General features: G+C 47.4%; 1 protein-coding gene across 2 annotated transcripts in view; it reads right to left on the bottom strand.

The window, feature by feature from the left end:
- The window catches only part of LRCH1 (leucine rich repeats and calponin homology domain containing 1), a 1,427,405-nt gene that overhangs the window by 80,579 nt on the left and 1,324,648 nt on the right, over positions 1-22,178 (bottom strand). For both annotated transcript variants that reach the window (XM_069640111.1, XM_069640112.1), the window contains one exon: positions 15,188-15,265. In XM_069640111.1, coding sequence (XP_069496212.1) covers positions 15,188-15,265 — 78 coding nt within the window. The remainder of the gene's footprint in view (positions 1-15,187; positions 15,266-22,178) is intronic.

A 22,178-nucleotide genomic window follows, 5' to 3' on the forward strand; every position in this document is an offset into this window, starting at 1 on the left:
CATGTCGAGAAGGTCCGGGTACCACGTTCTCCTGGCCCATGCCGGAGCAATGAGGATCATTCGGAAACCGAACCTCCGTAACCTCCGCAGCACTTGCGGAATGACGGGGACTGGAGGAAACGCGTACAGCAGTGGGAAGGACCACTGCACTACGAACGCATCCCGTAAGGCTCCTTTTGGAGGAAATTCCCACGAGCAGAATCTTTCGCACTTCCGGTTGACCCTGGTGGCGAAGGGATCCACTTGTGGGGCCAAAGGGCGAAGATCTCCAGGAGAATCTCCTGAGCCAGCTCCCACTCGTGAGAGACCGTGCTCTGCCTGCTCAGAGTGTCCGCGGCCGCGTTTTCGTCTCCAGCCAGATTAACTGCCGAGATCGAAATTTCCTCCTGGATGGCCCAGAACCAGAGCTGCATCGCCTTTCTGCACAGAGGGAGAGACCCTGCCCCCACCCTTTTTGAGGTAGTCCATGGCCACTGTATTGTCCGTCAGAATCAGGGCAGTCTTCCCCTGCACAGATGGCAGAAAAGCTTTCAGGGCTAGCCTGACGGCCCTCAGCTCCGACAGATTGATATGGAGTCTGGACTCTGACGGAGACCAACGCCCATTGACTGTCAACTCGTTGGCATGAGCTCCCCATCCCGTGAGGGATGCGTCCGCCACGACCGTCACCTCCGGCCAGGGTAGCCAAAATGGAGCCCCCCTTCATCAGATTGCCTTCGACGGCCCACCACAGAAGATCCTGGGCAACCAAGGGCGGCACCTGAACGGGATCCAACATCCTGCCGGAGGACTGTGACCACTGCATCTTGAGAGCCCACTGCAGAGATCTCATCCGCAGCCTGGCCTCTGGCACCAGGAGAATGCAGGATGCCATGAGGCCTAGCAACCTCAAGAACTGGAACGCCGGGAGACCCTGGGCATGTCGAAACTTGTTCACCATCTGCAGAATGTGAGGAGCCCTTACCTGGGGAGGAAAACACAGCCCAAGGGATGTGTCAAGCACTGCTCCGATGTACTGGAGCCGCTGAGTAGGTGTCAAGTGGGACTTCTTTAAGTTGACGGAGAAGCCCAGCCTGCGAACGGAGTGGCAGGTGACTGACAGATGATCCAGGACTTGCTCGGTAGAGCCCACCCTGATCAACCAATCGTCCAGGTAGGGGTAGACGTGAATCCCCCCTTTCCTGAGATACGCTGCCACCACCACCATGAGCTTGGTGAAGACCCTCGGGCGGAGATCAATCCGGACGGCAGGACCCAAAACTGAAAATGCGAGTCGCCAACCGCGAACCTCAGGTACTTCTTGTGCTTGGGATGAATCGGCACATGAAAGTAAGGAACTTGTCCTTCCTGAGGAGCTTGTTCAAACCACCCAAGTCCATGATGGGTCTCTCAATCGCCCGTCTTTTTTCGGGATCAAAAGATAAGGGGAATACCATCCCTTGTTCCTCTCCGCTACAGGCACCAGTTCTATGGCACCTTTCTCCAGCAGGGATTTGATTTCCTGCGCAAGGAGCGGATCTGGACTCTTCAAAGAGATTCCTTGGTGGATTGTCGTGAGACCTCTGCCGGAAAGGAAGACAGTAGCTGTAGGCTATGATCTCCAGAACCCACACATCTGAAGTAATGGCACGCCATTCTACAAGATGCTGCGCCAGCCTTCCCCCAACCGGCGAACCATGGGACATGGCCTTATGACTGAGCTGAAGTGGCTGCGGCAGTGCCTGAGGGCAAAGAGGCAACTACCAGAGCGGCCTTGGCACTTCGACTACCCAGTTTTCCACCTCTGGTACTCCTATGGTGGTCCCTTTGACTTGCAGCTCCCCTCGATCTACCAAAGGAAAAGTAGTATCGAAAGGAACCTCCCCTCCATTGCTGTCCCTTAGGACGAAAAGGCGCAGGTTGGCGAACTGCAGCGCTCAACGACTTCGCTGCAGCTTTGGAGGTCTACAACCTCTCAAGGCTCTCGTCAGCCTTGCTGCCAAAAAGATGTTCACCATCAAAGGGCATGTTGAGAAGCCGGGCTTGTACGTCAGGAGCAAACCCCGACTTCCGCAACCACACAAATCTGCGCATCACGGTGCTCGCCGCCATGGACTGGCTGACACAGTCTGCCATGCCCAGACCCGACTGAACGGATTCACACAAGGCGTTCTTGCCATCCTGAAAGAGGGAAAGAAAGCCATCCCGTTCCTCCCCTTCGGGAACATGTTCAGCTGCCAAAGACACACAATTCCACAGAATGTGAGTGAAACGTGCTAAGGCACACACGGACTTGGCTGCCTATAAAGCCATAACCCCTGAAGAAAACACTTTCTTCGCCCAGCCATCAAAACGTTTGTTGTCCCTATCAGGAGGGATGGTAGGGTACGACGCCTGCTTTGCTGGGGCCGTAGCCGCCTGCACCCCCAAACTCTCCGGAGTGGTGTGTGTAGTCAAGTAGCAGGGGTCGCTACTGGCTGGACGGTATTTTTTCGGCAACGACTTGCTCACAGCTGGGAGACTCTCAGAGCAGTCCAAGCCGCTGCCACCTTTCTCTGTAAAGCCATATGAAATGGCAGCACCGGGTCAGTGTGCGGACCTTGATCAAGGATATCTGTCAGGTCATCCTGTAGAAAATCCACTGGTGGCGCAGATCACCCCAAGTACTCCGTCACCCTTGGCATGAGTCGCCTATACGAAGATTCAGAATGCGTACCAGGCTCAGGTCTGCCAAACTCAACCTCCGGGGAGGTATCAAGACCACTGGCGTCGTGCAAAGACGGAAGCAGAACAGGTCATCAGGAACCAAACCTTCCTCAGACCCTTCAGCCACCTCCGAGATGTAATCCAGAGGCTGGAATAAATCCCTGGATGAGGGCACAGAAAAAGGCTCAAATACAGGCCTTACCGACTTCTTCAGGGCCTTCCTTGGAGTTTCCACCGATGCACGGGGTACCTCTGGTAAACCCTCCAAAAAAGGCGACGAGGGCATCGACAATCAAATCTGCGTCGACGTCGAGCCTGGCGCCGATGGCTTCGACACAGACCGAGGGCGGTGCCCCGAAAGTGTCCTTAGACGGCCTCGGCGCCAATGACTTCCTCGGAGGCAGAGCCTCGAGAGAGTCCCTCGACAGACATGGCGCCGATGGCATCGACGTCTTCTTAGAAGACCTCACAGGCTCTACCGGTCTCGAGGGCATGGCTAGAGCGATCCACCTTGTCCGACCGGGACCTCGAAGGTTCCTGGTGATCGTGCCGACCGCCTGAGCCAAAAGGCGTGCGAACGGTGTACCTAGCGTGTTCCTTGCCGGCTTCTCTTGAAGGCGCGGATGGAACGGAGCCCTGCGACTCGAAAATCGCCAACATTTCCTTACGAAATGCGTCCCATTCCGCAGGAGAGGAATGCTTAGTAGGACAAGCTACCCGCCGTCTGGCGGAGTCCTCGGACGAGGAAGGCGACCAGTGACTGCGCTTCCGCGAGTGCCACGTAGAGGCAGAGGAATGGCGGGAACCACTCTGGGACCGAGACCCCCCCTGGACTTAGGCCGACGATGAGGAGAGTCGCCCCTCGAATCGTCGGTCAAAAGCCCAGAGGATTTCGACTTTCGGGGCTTGGAAACCCTGCCTACCGACAGCTTCTTCTTTCGCTCCCGCAAGGCCTTTGACGTCAAAGACTGGCATTCGTCACAGTCATCGGTGGCGTTGTCCTCGCAGAGGCACCAGAGGCAGACGTCGTGTGGGTCCGTAAGTGACATCTTGGAACTGCAGTCCCGACACTTATTGAATCCCGACCGCGGGGTAGAAGAAGACATGATAATTTCACAAACCAAGTTCGAAGAACCGATAGAATCAGAAGAACCGAGGCGCGCCGAGATCTCCGAAGCGAACACGTTCGTGGAAATAACTGAACTGAGGCTACGGGCGTCGTGCGTCCTACTCCGGTGACACTGGCTCGACGGAGGCCCTCGAGGACAGCGTATCGATGTCATTGACGCAGAAAACTTTCCGAAGCAGCACAGCTGTGGTGATTACCTGTCATAGATGTCGAATACTTCGGAGGAACCAATCCCTTTGAAAAAGCCACAGTCGAGTCTGACATTGTTGTGCCCTGCAAGATCTTCTTTCCCCAGCTATCACCTGTAAAAGTGGCTGCTGCCCCATTTAATTGCTTTACATCTACCAACGGGGTTGAGATGAGAATGGTGCTAGCCGGCGTAAAGTTGGAATCCCCCCTGGATGACATTTCCCTGTAATTATTAAAAGAGGCTCCCGAGAGTCTTTTTGAGATTCTTGCCAAATCCGTGAACTCCTCTCTGGCTTCCGGTCTAATTCCTGCTAAGTTAAAAGAAGCACTGGTGATTCACCTGCTAAAAAACCCATCTCTAGATGCTCCAGTCTTATCTAATTACCGTCCAATCTCACTAATGCCTTTCCTTATGAAAGTGATGGAAGCAGTGGTTACCCCACAGCTGAGGGTTTTTCTTGAGGGACAGAAAGTTCTTGACCCTTGCAAAATCGGCTTTCGCCCCCCTGATGCTGACAGAGTCTGCTCTGGTGGCAGTACTAGACGATTTTACTATGATCAGGGATGAAGGCGGCATGGCAGGCCTTATTCTTTTGGACCCGTCGGCCGCTTTTGACCCCATTGACCAGGAGATCCTACTATCCAGATTACAAGAGGAAGGGTTTTTCAGACCAGTATTGGGCTGTTTCTGTGCTTTCCTGACCTCCCGTTTTCAATTAGTTTCCCTTCTTCCCTATAGATCTTCCCCTGTTGTGGTGACCTGCGGAGTCTGGCAGGTTTCGGCCTTGTCCCCACTGCTGTGTAATCTGGATATCCAACCCTTAAGGACACTTATCCAGTCATTTGGGTTCTGGGTCTTTTACCAAGCAGACAATACCAAAGTTCTTTTCAGGCTAGACCCGGATCAGCTTGCAGCAGGAGCAAGGCTAAAACAATGTCTTGACGCCATCCAGGGCTGGATGTTAGCCAAATGGCCAGAATTCAATGGCGGAAAGATTGAGGTCTTGACACAGACAATGCATTTTAAAACAAAATTTAAAAACTCACCTGTTCACGTGATTCTCAGCTATCATCTCTCCGGTATCCGTTTAAAATAAGCTATGATGCCTTTGGTGACAGTGCACAATATAAGTACTTGATTGATTGAGAGAAGTGCTTGGCACACAGTGTTGGAGCCAGAGGAACAAACACATGGAGGGAGAGTATTTGGTGAGAACAAGTTGTCGAAAGCGTGGTCCCATGCCCCAGACAGACTTATGGATGATGCAAAGGGATTTGAATTTGATCCTTGCAGTAACCGGGAGCCAGTGGAGAGATTTTAGGTTGCAGCAAGTGGGACCTCACTGGTATAGACTCCTCCCTCTGGGGACAAGGACTCCCGAAAGGACATCCCAAAGTGGCCTACTTGAAACAATTAGCCCTACAATTCAATATACAATAAGAAGACTTGTATGAAGAAAGAACTAACATATGTCATTGTCAACAAGAAAGAGAGCATATCACTTTAAATAGAGATCCCCATTTAACTGGGACGAGGAGACTGTAGCCGAGAGCGATGCCAAAACAAGCAGAGAGAGAGAGAGAGAGAGAGAGAGAGAGAGAGAGAGAGATGTGAACAGAACATGGAAGTTAAGAAAGTGGAATGAGGAGAACGGGAGAAACCGGAATGCAATAAACAGAGAGAGAAACTAAAACGAAGACACACAAGCCCAAGGAGAAAGGCAGAGTACTATATATGTCAAAGGGCAGAGACTATAAACTAACAGGAGAATCCTACGAACAGAAAGACTATTATGAATTAAGAAGAGGAGAAAACCCCAAGAGGGACAATAGTAGACTCTAGATATCTCTACCCTGGGAAGAGGGTAAAGTACCCCTATATTGGCAGGCAAAAGAGGGCAACCTAAATGAAAGAGAAAGCAATGAGTTGAAATGTAAAGAAACCCTGAGAGTTTGTAAAAGACAAGAAGGACTATTGTGAGGACGCAGATGAATACGCCATTACCTACTTCTGGAGACAGGAAGACAGAAGTGCAGCCATTTTCCTAACGCAGAGATTTCAGCAGGTCTCAGAATTAGCAAGGCCTCAGAACCCAAGATGCTGAATCTCAAAAAAACACATGTAATCTAGAAACTCATGCAGAGCCCAGACAGTAGCTCACGGCCAATGCCAAGTTCAGGAACTAGGAAGGGAGTAATAGATAAACAGAACGCAGGCACAAGATAACAGTTCTCAGGACGAGGAGCAGTAGACTCCTAAGTTAATTAATTTTAATAAGAGCACAAACAACCATTGATGTCCAGGTGCATGACATCAGTATGCCAAAAGACTTTATAGGAAAGTAACTGACTTGGGTCCCAAGTGGCCACAAAAAACAGAACATGCAAGTCAGAATTAGTTAAAACCTTAATAAATAGAAGGAAATCCACTCTCAAACACAGTAACCTAACACATGATCCATATATTAAGAACACTGGCTATTCATCATGAACCAAATACAGATAAGACACCTGCAGAAATCCCTCACTACAGACACAGACACCAGACAGACCAAAAGGCCAAGTACAACTGAAAGGGAAGGCCTTATTTGCCTCGTGATGACCAGACGTATTCTTTAATTGGAATTATGGCAGACTACAGAATTCTCTTCTGCCACTTATGTCTCGCTCATATCTTGGCATCTCGTCAAAGTGTCCAAGGTTGGTAAGCTAGGCGTCAACCAGTGTAGATTTCCCTGGCCACTCCGACTATAAGGGATAATGCCAACCAATTAGCTGTCCCTGTAATGATGTATTAGGAATAGTATGCATAATCAGATGCGTTCAGATGGAGCCATGGATGGATAAGCACAGACCAATAAAGTAACTAACCCCTACATGCAGTTTGAGCCATAAACCAAACCAACTTCCCTGTAGGTTTTGTAAGGCTAATAGTGTAATAGGATGTCATTGCTGATGTAGTTTTGGCATATAATTAGCTTGCAATCATTGAAAATGTTGAGAGCTATGAGAACGAGATGCGTGTATGCTGTCCCAGCTAAGATTCATTGTTTGAATAAAGCTGGGTTTTGAAGTGCACCTGAGTCCTCCATCATTGAGTATTGTTCTGAGTAATTGTGTGTTCTTGGGGGCACCTTTATACTATCTAGGAAAGAAGTGAATTATAACCACCCGGAAGGCAAATCCCAAACAGGGAACCAACATTACGCAAAATCCAATAACACGGATCAAAGTAATCGCCCAAGGTAAAAAAAAAACAGTTAACTGAGAAAGAACTAAACTATATTAGAACCCGGCGAGGGGGGGGGGCTTCCAGCCAATGAGGAGACTTGGAACGGGGGCATTACCAGACGGTAATCCCACCGCCCTGAGCCTCCTCAGGGCTGGATGCCGCCATCTTCCCCGGCCATTAACAAGGTAAGTGGCCTGCTCCTCTTCCCCTCCCTCCTCCCTTCCACAGATTTCCTTCCCCCTCCCGCACCAATTACCTTCTCCTTTTTCGGGTGCGGATGCACTGGGTACACTTCTGTTCCCGGCGTGTCCGTTCCTGATCTGCGACACGCCACCATGTAAAGGGAGAAGGGACTACTGTCCCTTCTCTCATTCCATGGCGGCCATCTTATTTGTTTACTTTAAAAAGAAAATCTTTTCAATGGCCTCCTTGGAAAGGGAGAATGGACTTTGTTTTCCCTTCCGTGGCTGCCCTTTTTATTTTCTTTTTTTTTTCTTTTTTCAGTTGCGACACGCTGGTGCATCATGCAACTGAAGAAAGTTGCTTTTAGTACCCTGGTCAAACGGGCTGGGTATTAATAGCATTAAGCCCTGATCCGGGGGAGAATTACCTTACATAGTACTGCCCTACGGCTCCGGGCTTATTGCTCAAATAAAATCTTGAAAGAGTTACATAAACTGGCTTAGGAAGTCACAAAAGACTATTTAAAAATCACCTATAAAGGAGACCCAAAAAGAACAGAAACACCAGGAGAAGGGAGCCATTCTCCCGTATTTAGTTGTTAGAATAATGGTAGGGTCATTTAGGGTTAGTTTTGGACTGTGGACTTATTCTTTGGGACATTCACAGACGACGGACGAGCACCTTCGTTAGTTTGATAGGTAGGGCACACGCCACAGTAATTGGGAAAATTAGGCCGTATTTGTTAATAAACCGTCTTTGAAATGTCCTCAGAGTGTCCGCGTCCTCCCTTCTGATCCTCAACAATTGTCATTTCTAAGCTTACCTCATCTTCAGTTAAGTATTGCCCTCTTGTCAAAACACTTTTGTCAGTGTTCAAAGGACAGATGGGTGTGGTTGAGGCTTCTAGCTCCTTGAGAGTAGAGCTCTTAAAGGAAGTGCTTCTCTTGCGATTGAATTATGTGTGAACTCTCTAGAGGTTAATGGAAATACAGGCATCCAGTGTCAGAACCTTTTCAGAAGCTGTCCCTGTCAAGGAATGGTCCTTGATGCATTGGGAAGGGAGAGGACTTATCTCCAGTTTAAAGGACACAGATCCAGCCAAAATCCAAAATTAATCAGTGGGAATATTGCAGAAGGAATTGGATATAGAGCTCTGGTTGATTAGCCTGAATCGAGTGGCACACTTTTAAATACCAATACAGTATTTGAAGTGTTTGTTCAAGATTTTACACAGGAGATACTACACATCAGACCACCTGGCTATAGGGCACTGCCCTCTGTTTCCAATAGGTGCTGGCGGAAGTATGGTAAGAAGAGCAGATTCACACATATTTGGCGTTCCTCCTGCAGGGTAATTTAAATCAATTGGTCACACATGGTTAGCTGGATCAAGGCAATTCCATTGACTTTATTACCAAAGTACCATAGAATTTAATACTTTAAATTGAAGAGTCCCTGTTCTGTGCCTATGATTGTATGCATGATAGCAGCAATGCGACTCCTTCTGGCTGACAAGCTCCAAATAAGGAAAGAATGGAAGTGTTGAGTAAAATATATGTCTTCGATGGACCAGATTAACTACATGATGAAAAAACTCTCTCCAACCATATATTGTGTTCTGTGGAGGGTAGAAGGAGCACACTACTGACATTTCCACTTGTTTGCTCATTAAATGATAAGAAAAAGGCCTAACTTTCCCTATTGCTATGTGACTGTACCCTGCTATGTAAATAACTGAGGTGCTCGTCCGTCATCAGGAAGTCGTGCAAAAAAAAAGTTGTCCAAAAAACGAATCCTAACTGACCCTACAACTTTTCTTAACAAATTAAGTTGTGGAGAAGGTCTCCCTTCTCCCGATTGTCTTTTCTCTCAGAGTTTCTTCTTTGATTTTAAGTTCTTATTAGTTCCTATATCCCTCTCATAGGTTCCCTGGGTTTTCTCTCCTCCTTAGGGATGGTTTTCCAGGAATCCCTCTGAATGTTTTCTCTCATCTTTTGTTCCTCGCTGATGTGCCTTTTTATATTTGTATAACATACGTTCTTAGCTGTGACATGCTTTCATGGTAGTTAATATTCCACCTTACCTGGGTTGATTTAGTTTGTATTTAGTTTCTCTTATGAATTTCACCATTATTATCTTTGCAGAATTCTCCTTTTTGATTTATAGTCTCTGCCTCTTAACGTATGTGGTACTTTCCCCTCTTTCCAGGGTATTTGTGTCCCATTCTTAATAATCAAATGTTCAGCTTTTATCGTTCTTTGCTCTCTCTCATTATTACTGTTAGGCAGAAACCTGTGCAGTTCCCTCTGGGACCACTGCAAACGATTTAGGACTACAGGTGTTTGGCAGTAAACCCACTTGGTAGCAGTCTGTACCACACAGATTCACTTGGTAGCTGTGGCTGAGGAGTCAGACTTCCCTCAAGAAGAGTGAGGCAGTATACAGAGTATTCACAATAGGTCAAGAGAACACAATAGATCAAGTAAACACTGACCAGGGCTTGGTGTAAAAGAGATATAATTATTTATTTAAAACCACATCTAGAAAAACAAACAGGCACTAATAGTAAGCAATTCAAAAACATGGTCACTAAAAGATATACACTCCCTTAAAATAATATTAGACAAGCCTTAAGTAAAGCCCCACTTAATTTCAGACAGCAGTGAGCGCTTAACGTAGATGGCACTCTAATAATTCGTTTTAAAAAGGGAGAGAAAAGCAGAGAATAAATTTAAACAGATCCCAACACCTTTTCACGAACACAACAAGAGAGGAAGGCAAAGTAACACCGTGAGTTTTAGAGTCAGTAGGCCGGATCCACTTTAAGAGGATCGAAACGAAATGTGTCCAAGGTCACACGGTTGCAGTGCACAAAAGTCTTGAAAAGGTTCAAAAAAAGTTGGACCAAAGAAAGTTAGAGGGTCGAGGTGGCCAGCCCAGTCCAGAAGGTTAAGGGGTTATTATTACCTTGTAGCAATCTTTAGAAAGGGAGGCCTGGCGGACACGGTACCTTAAAGTGGTGAGAATACTCCAGCGGGGGCAGTTGTTCCTGTCAGCGGATGCAAGTCGGTGCTTCGTCCAGGGGAAGAGAAGATCGGGTCAGGGAGGAAGACAGGAGTCCGTTGCACTGCCAGGGAAGAAACCAGCCGCGGAGTTTCTCAGGTACAAGGAGCAGTCCGTTGATTCGCGGTTCAGTGGTAAGTGGCTATCCGGCCGCCGGGGTGCTTGGCACGGGCAGTTCGACCACAAACTGGTCTGGGGTGCGAAGGAAGAAGGTAAACTGGTTGTGCCCACCAGTCAGGGGAAGAAGCAGGAGATCTTCTCTGTCGTCGGGAAGTGGTGAGTCGGTTTCGCAGGGCTCCACCGGTGGTGTCGTCGTGGTAGGTCGGCTCAACTTCTCCCTTGTCGGATTCTCAGGTCCTGTGGCGACTTCTGAAGTTCCAGTCCCCAAAGCCCTGCTTTTATGCAGCACACCCACATTCACTCAGCCTAGCTGTCAATCAAACATGCTAAGTGGTGAGCCGGCCGGCTCAACACTTGGACCAATCACACAAGAGTGTGACTTGAGTTACCAAGGTAACTCAGTCCAGGGTGCCTAAACCCCTTCCCACACCCCCTGTGGTACCCAGACAGAGTGGCACCACTTTTGGAGGCTTCTATGGAGAAGCCCACCAAAAAGTGGAACAAAGGGCTCGACTTGGGTTGGAGTCACAGAAGAGAATACAAACGCCATTTTAGAATCGAGTCCTGGCAAAAAATACCAAACGGCGAATTAATATTAAATAAATAAACCGCCGTTATGTTCGAGGCTATGAGAATTAAATAATTTTTAATTTAATTAAATAAAGTTGGTAGACTCGAACAATGGGAAAATCCCATAGGGAAATATTCGCGGTCGAATATAAAAAGTAGTTTCCACTGACACCAGCCAAAACTCGATCAGGGGGGACGGAGACGTGCCCCCTCGACTAACAGACCCCGGGGCAATTGAATTGCCCCTACCAGTACGTCCACAATATGATGGTTTGTACTGGTTTCTGTTAATAATTTGGGACTAGTAAAGCCAATGGTGACTTTACATGCCCTGGGAGACAGTAGTCAGTCCCAGGGTATGGAGTCTATGGTGGGGTGTCACTATGACACCCGTGTTACTGCACGGAAGGTGCTGTGTAACACACATCGTAAAAACACATGAGACCCTATGGAGTAAAGGACCCCATAGCCCATAAAACTCATTAACAGTCAAAGGAACACCATAAATCATGTCCAAGAGTGGGAGAAAAAGAGTCTCACTCTTGGCAGGAGAAAAAAACAAACTCCAGAAATCCAGCAAAGCTGCTGGGGGACTCACTAGGTTAGGAAATTCAGCCTAAAGAGAGAATTCTCCCTAACAATTACCGTTCCATTTCATAGACTTTAATTTCAGTGTCTCGTCAGTTTCGCTGAGACAAGTTCCTCGTATTTCATAATGATTTCCCGGTAGATTCCCTGTTCTCCCCTTCTCCCTGTTACCTTGTATGCCGCAAGGGGAAAGTCTATGGGGGTCTGCGTTTACTTGGGTTCTCTCCGGTTGTTCGCGTTCTCAGTCTTCTTGTCTTCTCCGGTGTCCTGCTCTCGGTGTATTCACTCTGTGCAAGCAGGTACCACTGCGGGTATCCAGAAAAGTTCATTGACTTCGTAGTGTAGTGGTTTTGGAGTTGTTTTATGGGCACTTTACAACAAAGTTGTCTAAGTCACACCACTGCGGTCTTCTCCTCGTTTTCTCTCTCCTTCGTTTGGACGCTGCGTGTCAGCTGCTTGGCTCTCAGAGCAGTTCTGAAACTTGTGGACTCCACGGCTCTCCTTAGCTCCGACTCTCTCAGGTGTTACGCTGTCAGAGGGCTCTCTCCTTCGCCTTGTGTCACTGTGTGCTCCTCCTTCCGTCTCCTCATCTCCGTTAAATAGAGATTGTTTAAACTTTAACTGGGAGAACCGGAAGGCCACCAGTGGAATCATTTTAAAGGGACAGATCTTCTTTCTTGGTTGAAACAGTATATTTTAGTTTTATCTTTAGCCAAGTCTCTGGATTTGACACTGTTCTTTACCTCTTTACCTCCAATAGTCCTATGTATGCCATTATGGGGTATGTCTTAAGGAGTTCCTCACAGAAAGGGGAGTCCTTGTGCCCAAACCCCTAGGGAGGGTCTTGCGAAGCAGGCTCACCCCCCTAGCCTCAAAGGAGGAGGTTCCCACTTTGGTAGAAGGGATGAAATCCATCGATTCATCAGAGTTCGTGCATTTCCTACATACATCATTCTCCACCCACACTGCACTCTCCATTAGGGATTTAGACATTTAATGTACACACACCTGTGGACAACAATAAAAAAAAACAAAGAAATAGATTTATGAGAAAAGACCAGATTTGAGAGTTTTCCTGAAGAGGAGCAAGAGTATGTATGATATTTCTTAACTGCAAGGGAAGGGAATTCCGTAGGTAGGCTCTAGGCATGTAGTACCGCCTATAACCTCCTGTCCTGCATCTGGACCAAGGAATGGTTAAATGACAATTTTCAGAGCAAAATAACCTGGGAGGTTGAGATATTTGAACCTTACCAACTAGACATGGAGAGGCAAGTAAGTCCATGCTGGCATTTGAAAACTATTCATAAGAGTTTAAACTGAATTCCCCGCCTGACTAGACGCTAGTGTAAGAATTGTCTGTAGGATGATTTAGAAGTGTGTTTTGGAAGTTTGAAGACAGGCAGCAATGTTCTGCAATGCCTAAAAACAGAAGAGTTGTTTTTCCCGAATCTCTGTCAGAAGTGCATTGGCATAGACCAGCTTGGAATTAACGTGCCTTGAAACACTATTATAAATGCCATATCATAATGAATGCCCCTACAACAAGTGGATGGCCATCTTTGGGAATTTCACTCACTTGAAGATCACAGTCGAAATCCAATTAGCAAATGTGGCCTATGTTTTTTTTTTAACCTTTTTGGCAAAAGTGATGAGCGTTTGCAGAACTGGGGAGGGAAAGGGAATGAGTGGGGCCATTAAGAAGAGGTTTTGGGCTGAAAAGGGCATCTTTTGGCTTACAGAAGTTGAGCGAAGGCCATTGGTAAGCATGCAATCTGTCTTCCTTCAGGCATTCGGACACAGCTGAGAAATCATTACCAGGGCTGGATACCCTAAAATAAATCTGGGTATCATCCATATGAGACTGGGGCGATAGTACCCGATTCAGCGGGTCCCTTAACGAAGACGGCCATTGGGGGTTAAATGTAAATGTTGGATGAGAAGTGTGGTGGGTCAGGAGGAGGACGCGGACACTACATCGACATGGTTTCACCATATTCACAATATTTGTATTAAAGTAAAATAAGGCCTAGCTTTCCCTACCTCTATGGGTGATCCCTGCCTATTTTCGAACCAAGGTGCTCGTACGCCAGTCGTAAATGTTCAAAAGTAAGATAGACTCCTGCCCAAAAACGAATATGTGACCCTTCATCTATATAGCTGACCCTGCCACTGTATTAACTAACTTATACGAGGAGAATGACTCTGTTCTTCTGAAGATACTACTTGGTATCGATTTTGGAGACTTTTTCAATAATAGGTAATCTTTAAATAGTCTCTGGATATATTGTGACAAGCTCTTCTGGTTTCCTTATGCCAGAATAACCTTTTCCTCATGGGCAAGTGTGGTTAGATTTACGTTGATCTGTTCATGTTTTATTTAGCTTCACAAGTCTGTTTTCTTTACACTGAGATTCATCGTAATCTCTCCTTTTAATATTTTCTTGGAGATATATATATATATATATATATATACATACACACACACACACACACACTTGTGTGACCCGCTCCCTTTCCCAGGGTCTTATGGTTCCTAATTCTTTCCCCTTTATATTACCCTTTTCCCTTACAGCTTTATAGTTCATTTCCTCAATGGGGAGGACCTTTTCTCATTCGTTATACTCTGACAATATATGGATCCTCTTTTGGCAGCCAGTTATCCACATTCTCCCAATGACCTCTTACTTGTAGGGGAAGTGTTTCAGGAAGACTTTTTCCTTCTGGGACTCTTAAGAGGTCTCCAGCTGTTGCAATGTATCAGTTGGCAAGATGCTTCTCTTATGACTCTTCAGTATCCTTGTCCGGTGATAAGGATGGGGACATGCTGTGCTTTTACTGTACAGTGGTATAGGGGATGTTAGAGGGATCTTTGGTCCACCATTGGTTTCCCGTGGTCTCGCCACCATCTCTGTTCGGGCTCCTGCCCCACGGACCTCTCGGTCTGTGGTTTTTCATGCTGGGTTGATGCTATGTGCCTAGCGCCCCGGTCTCTCCCTGTTTTGGCACCTGTTCCTCAGATTCCTTGTGCCTGTCTGGTGCTGTGATTCATTGGCATCCGAGAAAGTCTCTCTCAGTTTCCCTGCCGAGGTCTATTCATGTCAGACTCAGGCCGTAGCTCTAGCGTCCCGACCTCGCACTTTCAGGCTTCTCTCAGGGTCCCTATTTTGCTCTTCAATTTTTAATACTCTTTTGGAGTGTAGTACTGTGTCTCATTCAGCTGCTAAATCTAATAAATTAGCATGATGCTGAAAAGAAAGTAAACATATAAAGCAAACAAATGGTAGCCTGTGCTGAAAAGGTACACACTTCTGCATTATATTCTTTGAATAGCCCACCGCCAATCACTATATTAGAGAATGAATACATAAATAATAAAATGCAGGTGTCTTATGTCAGTTTAAGAAGGACTGATAAAACTAGAATACCTCTGGAACTCCCATTTTCCGGCAGGCATCGAGAAAGTTTTCAACATTCCTCCGACATTTGGCCATGCTTAGTTTTGGCTGCAAATAAAGAAAAACAAGGTTAGTCTAAAGACCATTAAACAACCAACAAAACAGTATTAAAATGTTCTTAATTCTTTGAACCAATTTGAAACAGAAGTTTAGAAGGTGCCATGTCCATGTTTACAGCTTCCAACACCATCACCATGTGATTTTCTGTGTCCACTTGTCATTGTAATATTGTAGAAGCAACCAGTGATGGGAATGTTTTGTTTACCATCATTGACCTCTTGTATTAGGTTTCTGAATTTCTGGAATCATACAGTCAAATACCAATGATGTGGTATTTGCATAAGGAGTATTTTAAAATATGCAATAATGAATCAACACAATATACCTCATGTTTAATAACACAGTCACATGCCTAAAACTGGTATTGCTGCTTAATCTCCGCACTCTTCATCTTATCTCTATCTCTTCTTCCTCTCTGGTCTTATCCTCACTCTTGACTTTAATGGAGGCATTAGATGGGACATACTCTCGGCGGGCTTATCATCCAGATGTATCATTAATGACTATCGCAGTGGCACTATCATGGTTCAGGGTCCTCAACCTAACCTCCTCCTGCCATCTCTCATCAACTTCCTTCCTGCACCTGCTACTCCTCCTTCCTCTCTCTCTCTCTCTGTCTGTCCCTCCTCGTCCTCCGATTGGGGTACAACACCCCTGTACTCCTCATCAGAAAAACGTTAAAGGCAGAGACCTGCTTCACCTAGCCACGCTAAATGCCTGCTCTGCCATCAAACAATCTGCTGACGTCTGCCTCCTCCTCGAAGACCTCGAACTCGACATCCTTTCTCTTACACATACATGGTTCAAGGCCAGCTCGCTCACTGCTTCCCTTCTCCCTGATGGCTACAAGATCATCTCTAAGCCGCACCCTGACCGTGATGGCGGTGGGGTTGCCTTGATCTTCCCTGAGTGGGTCCCTTCTTCCTTTATACCGAGCCAGCCATACTCCTCCTTTGAGGGCCTGGTCTGCAAGCTGGTCATCTCTCCTACCTCCTCTTTGACCATTGCCACTATCTATTGACCACCTGGCTCCATCACACACTTCCTCTCAGAATGGGCCGATTTATCCTCCTCTCTCCTGACATCTACCTCTAAACTCCTTCTCCTAGGTGACTTCAACATCCACCTTGACTCCTCAATCACGGTGGCCACTCTCTTCCGTGACCTTTGCACCTCGCTCTCCCTCTCCATTCTCCACCTTCTGATCCTACCCACTCGGCTGGATACACTCTCAATGCCTTCATCCACACTGATCTTCTGCTCTCCCCCTCTTCCCACCCCACGCTCCTGGTCAGACCACTCCCTCCTCTCACCTGGCCCTCTCCACCCCCTAACCTCACCTCCCCCAGCTCTGCCAACCTCATTCTCAGACATCCGCCTGATTAAACGAGTGTCAGCTGCTGCCTTCGCATCTACCTTCATTTCCCCCCTCTCCCACTACAGACTACCTCTGATCCTGCTCTCAGCAACCTCCATCTTGCCATTACTAACACTCTCGACATCCTTGCCCCAGTCATGAGGATCCGTCTGAAACATGCCACCAAGCTTAACACTTGGTACGATTCTGATCTAGCAGCCCTGAAGCGCAACTGCTTGCATCGCTGGACTGGATCTCTCCTCTGCATTTGATACGGTCAGCCACTCCATCCTCATAAAACGGCTACATGATACCCCTGATGTCTTGGAGCAGGCACTGGACTGGCTGACATCCTGCCTCACCGACCGTCCCTCCCAGGTTATCTTGGGCTATTTCTCCTCTCGCACCTCTCCCTCTACATCTACCTGAGGGCTCCCACCTCTCTCATATGAAGCCAGAAACCTTAGATTCATCTTCGATTCCTCTCTCTCTCTTTCCTCCCTCACATCGTTGACCTTGCCAAGAAGGCCCATTTGCAACTCCACCTCCTCAGACGCATCCTTCCTTTCCTCACCTTTCCCCAGAAGCTCAATGTCTCTAGAGCCCTGGTACTCTCTAGGCTGGACTACTGCAACCACCTCTTTCGTAATATACCCTCTTCCTCTCTCCATCCCCTCCAGCTTATCCAGAATAGGACTCCAAGACTTATCTGCGGCCTCAAGCCCAGGGACTGTATCTCTCCAGTCCTCAAATCTCTCCACTGGCTTCCAGTTGCTGCAAGGATCAAATTCAAATCCCTCTGCATCATCCATAAGTCTGTCTGGGGCCAGGGACCACGCTATCTACAACTTGCTCTCACCAAATACTCTCCCTCCAGATCTTTGTTCGTCCGGCTCCAACTCTGTGTGTCGAGCGCTTCTCTAAGCAGCGAGCTGGATGCCGATCTCTTTCCTCAGCTGCCTCCCTCCTCTGGAACAGCATCCCCTTCCTTCTCCATCTTGAGCCGGATCTCCTCAAATTCCAGAAGCGCCTCAAGACTTTCCTCTTCACCTCCTCCTTCTCCCGCCTGTGCTAAACCCCTCAGTCACTGAGATTGGTGGCCTGAGCACTTGTGTCCTTCTGGGTCCTAGCCTTCCTCCCAATCACCTTCAGTCCCCTCCCGCTTCCAGCACTTGCTCTTGGGCACCCACTGGCCTGTGCTCCCTCACAGGACTGCAGGTGACCACTCTTTACTCTTTGACCTATGTCAGGCACTGACCGGCTCCCTGCAACTTACTCACTGGCACTCCCACCCTCCCCCTGCATGGAATTCCCAGCACTTACCTCCTTCCCTTTTGCCTTCTCTCTCCTTTCACTTGCACGATCCGAATGCTCACAAGGCCTGGTAGGACTGCCTCTATCCTGTTCACTTTATTCTATTGCCTTTGTTCCCATGTTCCCTCCCCTTGCCCTGTGGGCGCTTTGAAACACAATTTCTTGTTGTATAAGCGCCTTATAAAAGGCACAATAAATAAATAAATACATACATTCAGTAAATGACTAAAGAAAAGTGCCTGAAAGTAACTGAGGATTACTAATAAACTGCATCGTTATTGATAGCTTTAATATAATTGTTAGTTGCCTCTTATCAGAATATCTGTTAACTCAAATTGAGGGGTAAGTATTTGGCTGCTGGCACTGTGAATTAATCTCTGACCAATTCTGCAAGATTTGTGCAATGTATACATTTTCTTTTAATAAAGTGACAATTCAATTAGAAAAAACATTTCATATCATCAAAATACTTTCTTTATATTTTCTTCTCAGAGAGAATGCAGTACTATTGTCAATGAAAGAAAATATATTTATGTTCTGCAACACAAAATCACTGCTTGCAACACAGTTGGGCTTTGGGAGGGATCAAGCAAGTGCAACCGAGAAATTCAGACCACCACAATAAACATTAGATCTTCAAAATAGCAAACTTCGTGGGTCTCTAGGCCTTAAGAGTTATTCTGAAGTGATTTATTTTGAGATTATGAATAAGACAAACATCACTTAACTTGAGCAGTTTTGGAAGTCTTTCTATTTGTACAACTTCAATCTTGTGGTGTGAAGTTGAGAATTTTGAAGCATGCTTTGGCCCAAAAGAGGAAGTATTTACCTTTGTTAAAATTCTTTCTAATGGGCACCATTTTCCTCCCACAGATTCTTTATTTGTGCAATAGCTTAATGTGCATATTGGATCTGTAAATCATTAAAATCTTTAACATTGTTAGCACATGGGGGGATTTTTCAGGGGGCTAGGACCCTCCCCATCCATCACCCCAAGTCTCACTTCACCTATCTGGGGCATGGTTAGTTCTAACTTTGGTTTTTATGATCTTTCTGCCCTAGGTTAGGAAGCCTGCCCCTACTGGCAAGGTCAGGACCCTGACCCTGTCACATACCTCTACCCTTTCTCCCCAGGCCCCCACTGAGCCCTCCAACTGACTTAGTATGCTTTCATGTTCTCTCCCCCTCCAGCTTCTGTATCACCCTGAGACATTGTTGGAAAAGAGGGAAGTCTGTCCCATGGATGACCTCTTCAGGTAGGCTGGACATGACCATCACGGGAACTATCCAGCGACGTCCCAGCACCTTAATGTCTACCTATGCTCGGGGGTATAAGTTGGTGTGTCTGCTGTGGCAAGTCAGAGTCAGGAAATGGGTAACTCATTGTGGTATAAACTTAATAGCTTTATTATGGCCCTAAAGCCATGTACTAGTCCTACAACTCAGGTCCTTATGCTAAGAAAAATGAAAGTTAAAATGATGCATGTCAGGGTGTGGTACAAAAGTCTGTCCACCATATTTAAACCTAAACTAGCCTGATCCTAGTCCTACCACTAAAAAGGAAAATAACCTAATCAGAACACAACACAAAATCACGCAAGGGCCTTTTGCTCAAATGAAATATTCTTTGACTGGTTTCTGATCCACTTTTGACTATTTCAGCACTAGACAAGGGCTTCAAGCCCTAAGCAGGATCCCAATATTCTCACCAGCAAATGTCTCTGGGCCTTTCCCCAATCCACAGTTCCAACACAAATGTTCAATAAGTCTCCTTGGGATTTCCCATTTGGGATACAATGGAATAGTGAATGTCTCTGGGCCTCCTGTACTGGATTCACTTACAGTCCTGTGCAAAGCTAAGTCCTCTCAAATGTCCTTAGAAGCTGGGCCTCATCTGGTTTGTTTCGGAACCCCTTTGTTTCCTATCTCTCCCTGGAATCTCAGGTTGCACATCCCTTCTTGGCATTGATCTGATGCCAGCCCACTCAGTGCCCGATGGATTGTCGCCACGCCCTGGGGTCTCGGGTTTCACATTCCCTTATGGGGTACCTGATCTCTCAGCCCCTCTTAGGCTCTTTGCCTTCACATCCCGGCTGGGGGGTATGTGGGGTCTTGACCCATTTTGGGCTATTTGGTGACTCAGGTCCACTTAAGCTATTCATGGTCTCTCTCAGGTTTGGAGGTCTATGGATTCTTGACATGTTTCAGGTTGTTTGGTGCCCCAGGCCCTCATGGGATCTTTGGCTTCTCACCCCGGCTTTGGGTATGCCCGGACCTGTCTGCCCTCTTCCCGGTTCCCTGAATGCACTATGTACCTGGATTGCTATGGTGGGGTTCTTCAGGAAAGGTGGCAGCACCCTTCCGACTTTTCTTCTGCGTCATCTTCGGTGCCTTCGGTCGGTTGATGACGAGACTTCAGCGTCTGCTCTGGCTGGTGCTGGTCGACAACGTTTCATGCAGTTGCCTCTCTTCCTTTGTGGGTAGGGCTGAGCTTCTCCAGCTCCAGGACTGTGACAAAGTAGCACCTTTCTGCCCGCTTTCTTGCTCCTCTGTGCTCCACCCGGTCTCCATATGACTACTTCCTTACTCTGGCTCGAAGGGGGAATGCTCTCATCTGTGTCTCGGCTCTGCATGTGTGCGTGCCTCTCTCCTGCTCTTCCTCTCCTGGTTGGTCTCACAGGCCCTTTATGTTCCTCCTGGGGAGGAGATAGAACAATCCATTGTTACTGCATTTCATACAATGAGAGGAACAGTAAAGGGCCAGAAACCATACCAGCTACCTCTTCATGATCATTTCCATAGTTGTCTGGTGAAATTCGAATATATCCACTAAATACATTACCTGCCCGGGACAAGGGAGAATGCATATCCCTGTCAAGGGATGGCCTGTCTACCAAAGTGGAGGTCACTCCCAGTGGGATCCCACTTCCCTGTCCCCTATGGGAGGTTAAGCTTATTGGGCTCACCTCTCTAGTCTCAAAGGGGCTGGCTCTCCCTTGGGAGACTAGACTAATTTCCTGGATTCATCGCACTGGAGTCAATGACTGTTTTCCTGCTCCCTGGGTCCAATAAGGGATTGGTAGATATTCCTTGGACTACCACTATTAGCAGGTATTTCTGACTCTCCCTTTCCCCCAATGTACCCCATAAAACCGAGGGCTCTAAGGCCTCGTATTTGCCAGACACCTAAACCTTCTGAGGACAATGTGCAGACTTATCTTCTGGTGCTGCGTGGATAGAGGTCCCGGCAAGATTTTCTGCTTGGGATTCTGACTGTTTCACCATTGTTGGATCTGGTGACGATGGAGGGTATTGGACCCCTCTTGGTTCTCAATTGTTCATCCACTACCTGCTTTGTGTGTCACGATCTCTGGCAATGAAGGGTCAGCCAAACCTGATCGGTTCTGATTCTCTTTAGGGTTCTTCCCCTTCCCCATTCTTGAAGAATCTGCGGTTGATCTTTTCCAACCCTCTTCTTCAGATCTCAGGATTGGGTTACCTTCTGGGACGATACTTCTCATCTTCAGGTCTGGTCATGGATGTTGCTGTGAGGAAGATGTGGGTTTTCTCTTACCATCATCTCCACTTCCTTCTTCTGCTCGATGGAGAGAACCTGGTGGACTTCAGTCTTCAGGGAGGGGCACCTGACCCGGTCTATGCCCCGAGATCCGGTAACAAGACAAGGCTGTGTCCTTTTCGGAGGGACTGGCTCCCTTACAGCCTTCAGGTACGACCTCCCAAGATGGTGTGCATTGACCACTCTCCTCCTCCTTTTAGTCATCTCCATGGGGCCGTAGTCCACCGCTCTCAGGGATGGGCTGGGGCTCAAGTTAGATTTTCTGTTGTCTATCTTCTTTGAAAGTACTTCTTCTGGAAGTATTTTCGTTGGCCTCCTGCCAATTCCACCTATATAGGGTCTAGCCACCCAAGGGGACTGTCATCTTTTCTTCGCATCGTTTCCATCCTCTCATTTAATCTGCCGTTAGATTTCACGGCAAACCCCAGACCTTCGACCTCCATCTCTGAGACCAGAATCTTTTCACACACCAGCTGGGCGATGACTTGGCAGGGTCAGATCCTGTAGGTGGTGTCCCCAAGTTGAAGAAAACTACCTTAAGCTCATGCTGGTAGTCATTTTCAACCTTCCTGGCCCCACATCTAGGGAATGCCTATTGTCCAAGTTGAACTTCGGGGTGATCCTTCGATATATCTAATCAGGTACCCTTATGT

This window comes from Ambystoma mexicanum, chromosome 7q (assembly GCF_040938575.1).
Source record: "Ambystoma mexicanum isolate Mex_15411 chromosome 7q, UKY_AmexF1_1, whole genome shotgun sequence".
NCBI lineage: Eukaryota > Metazoa > Chordata > Amphibia > Caudata > Ambystomatidae > Ambystoma > Ambystoma mexicanum.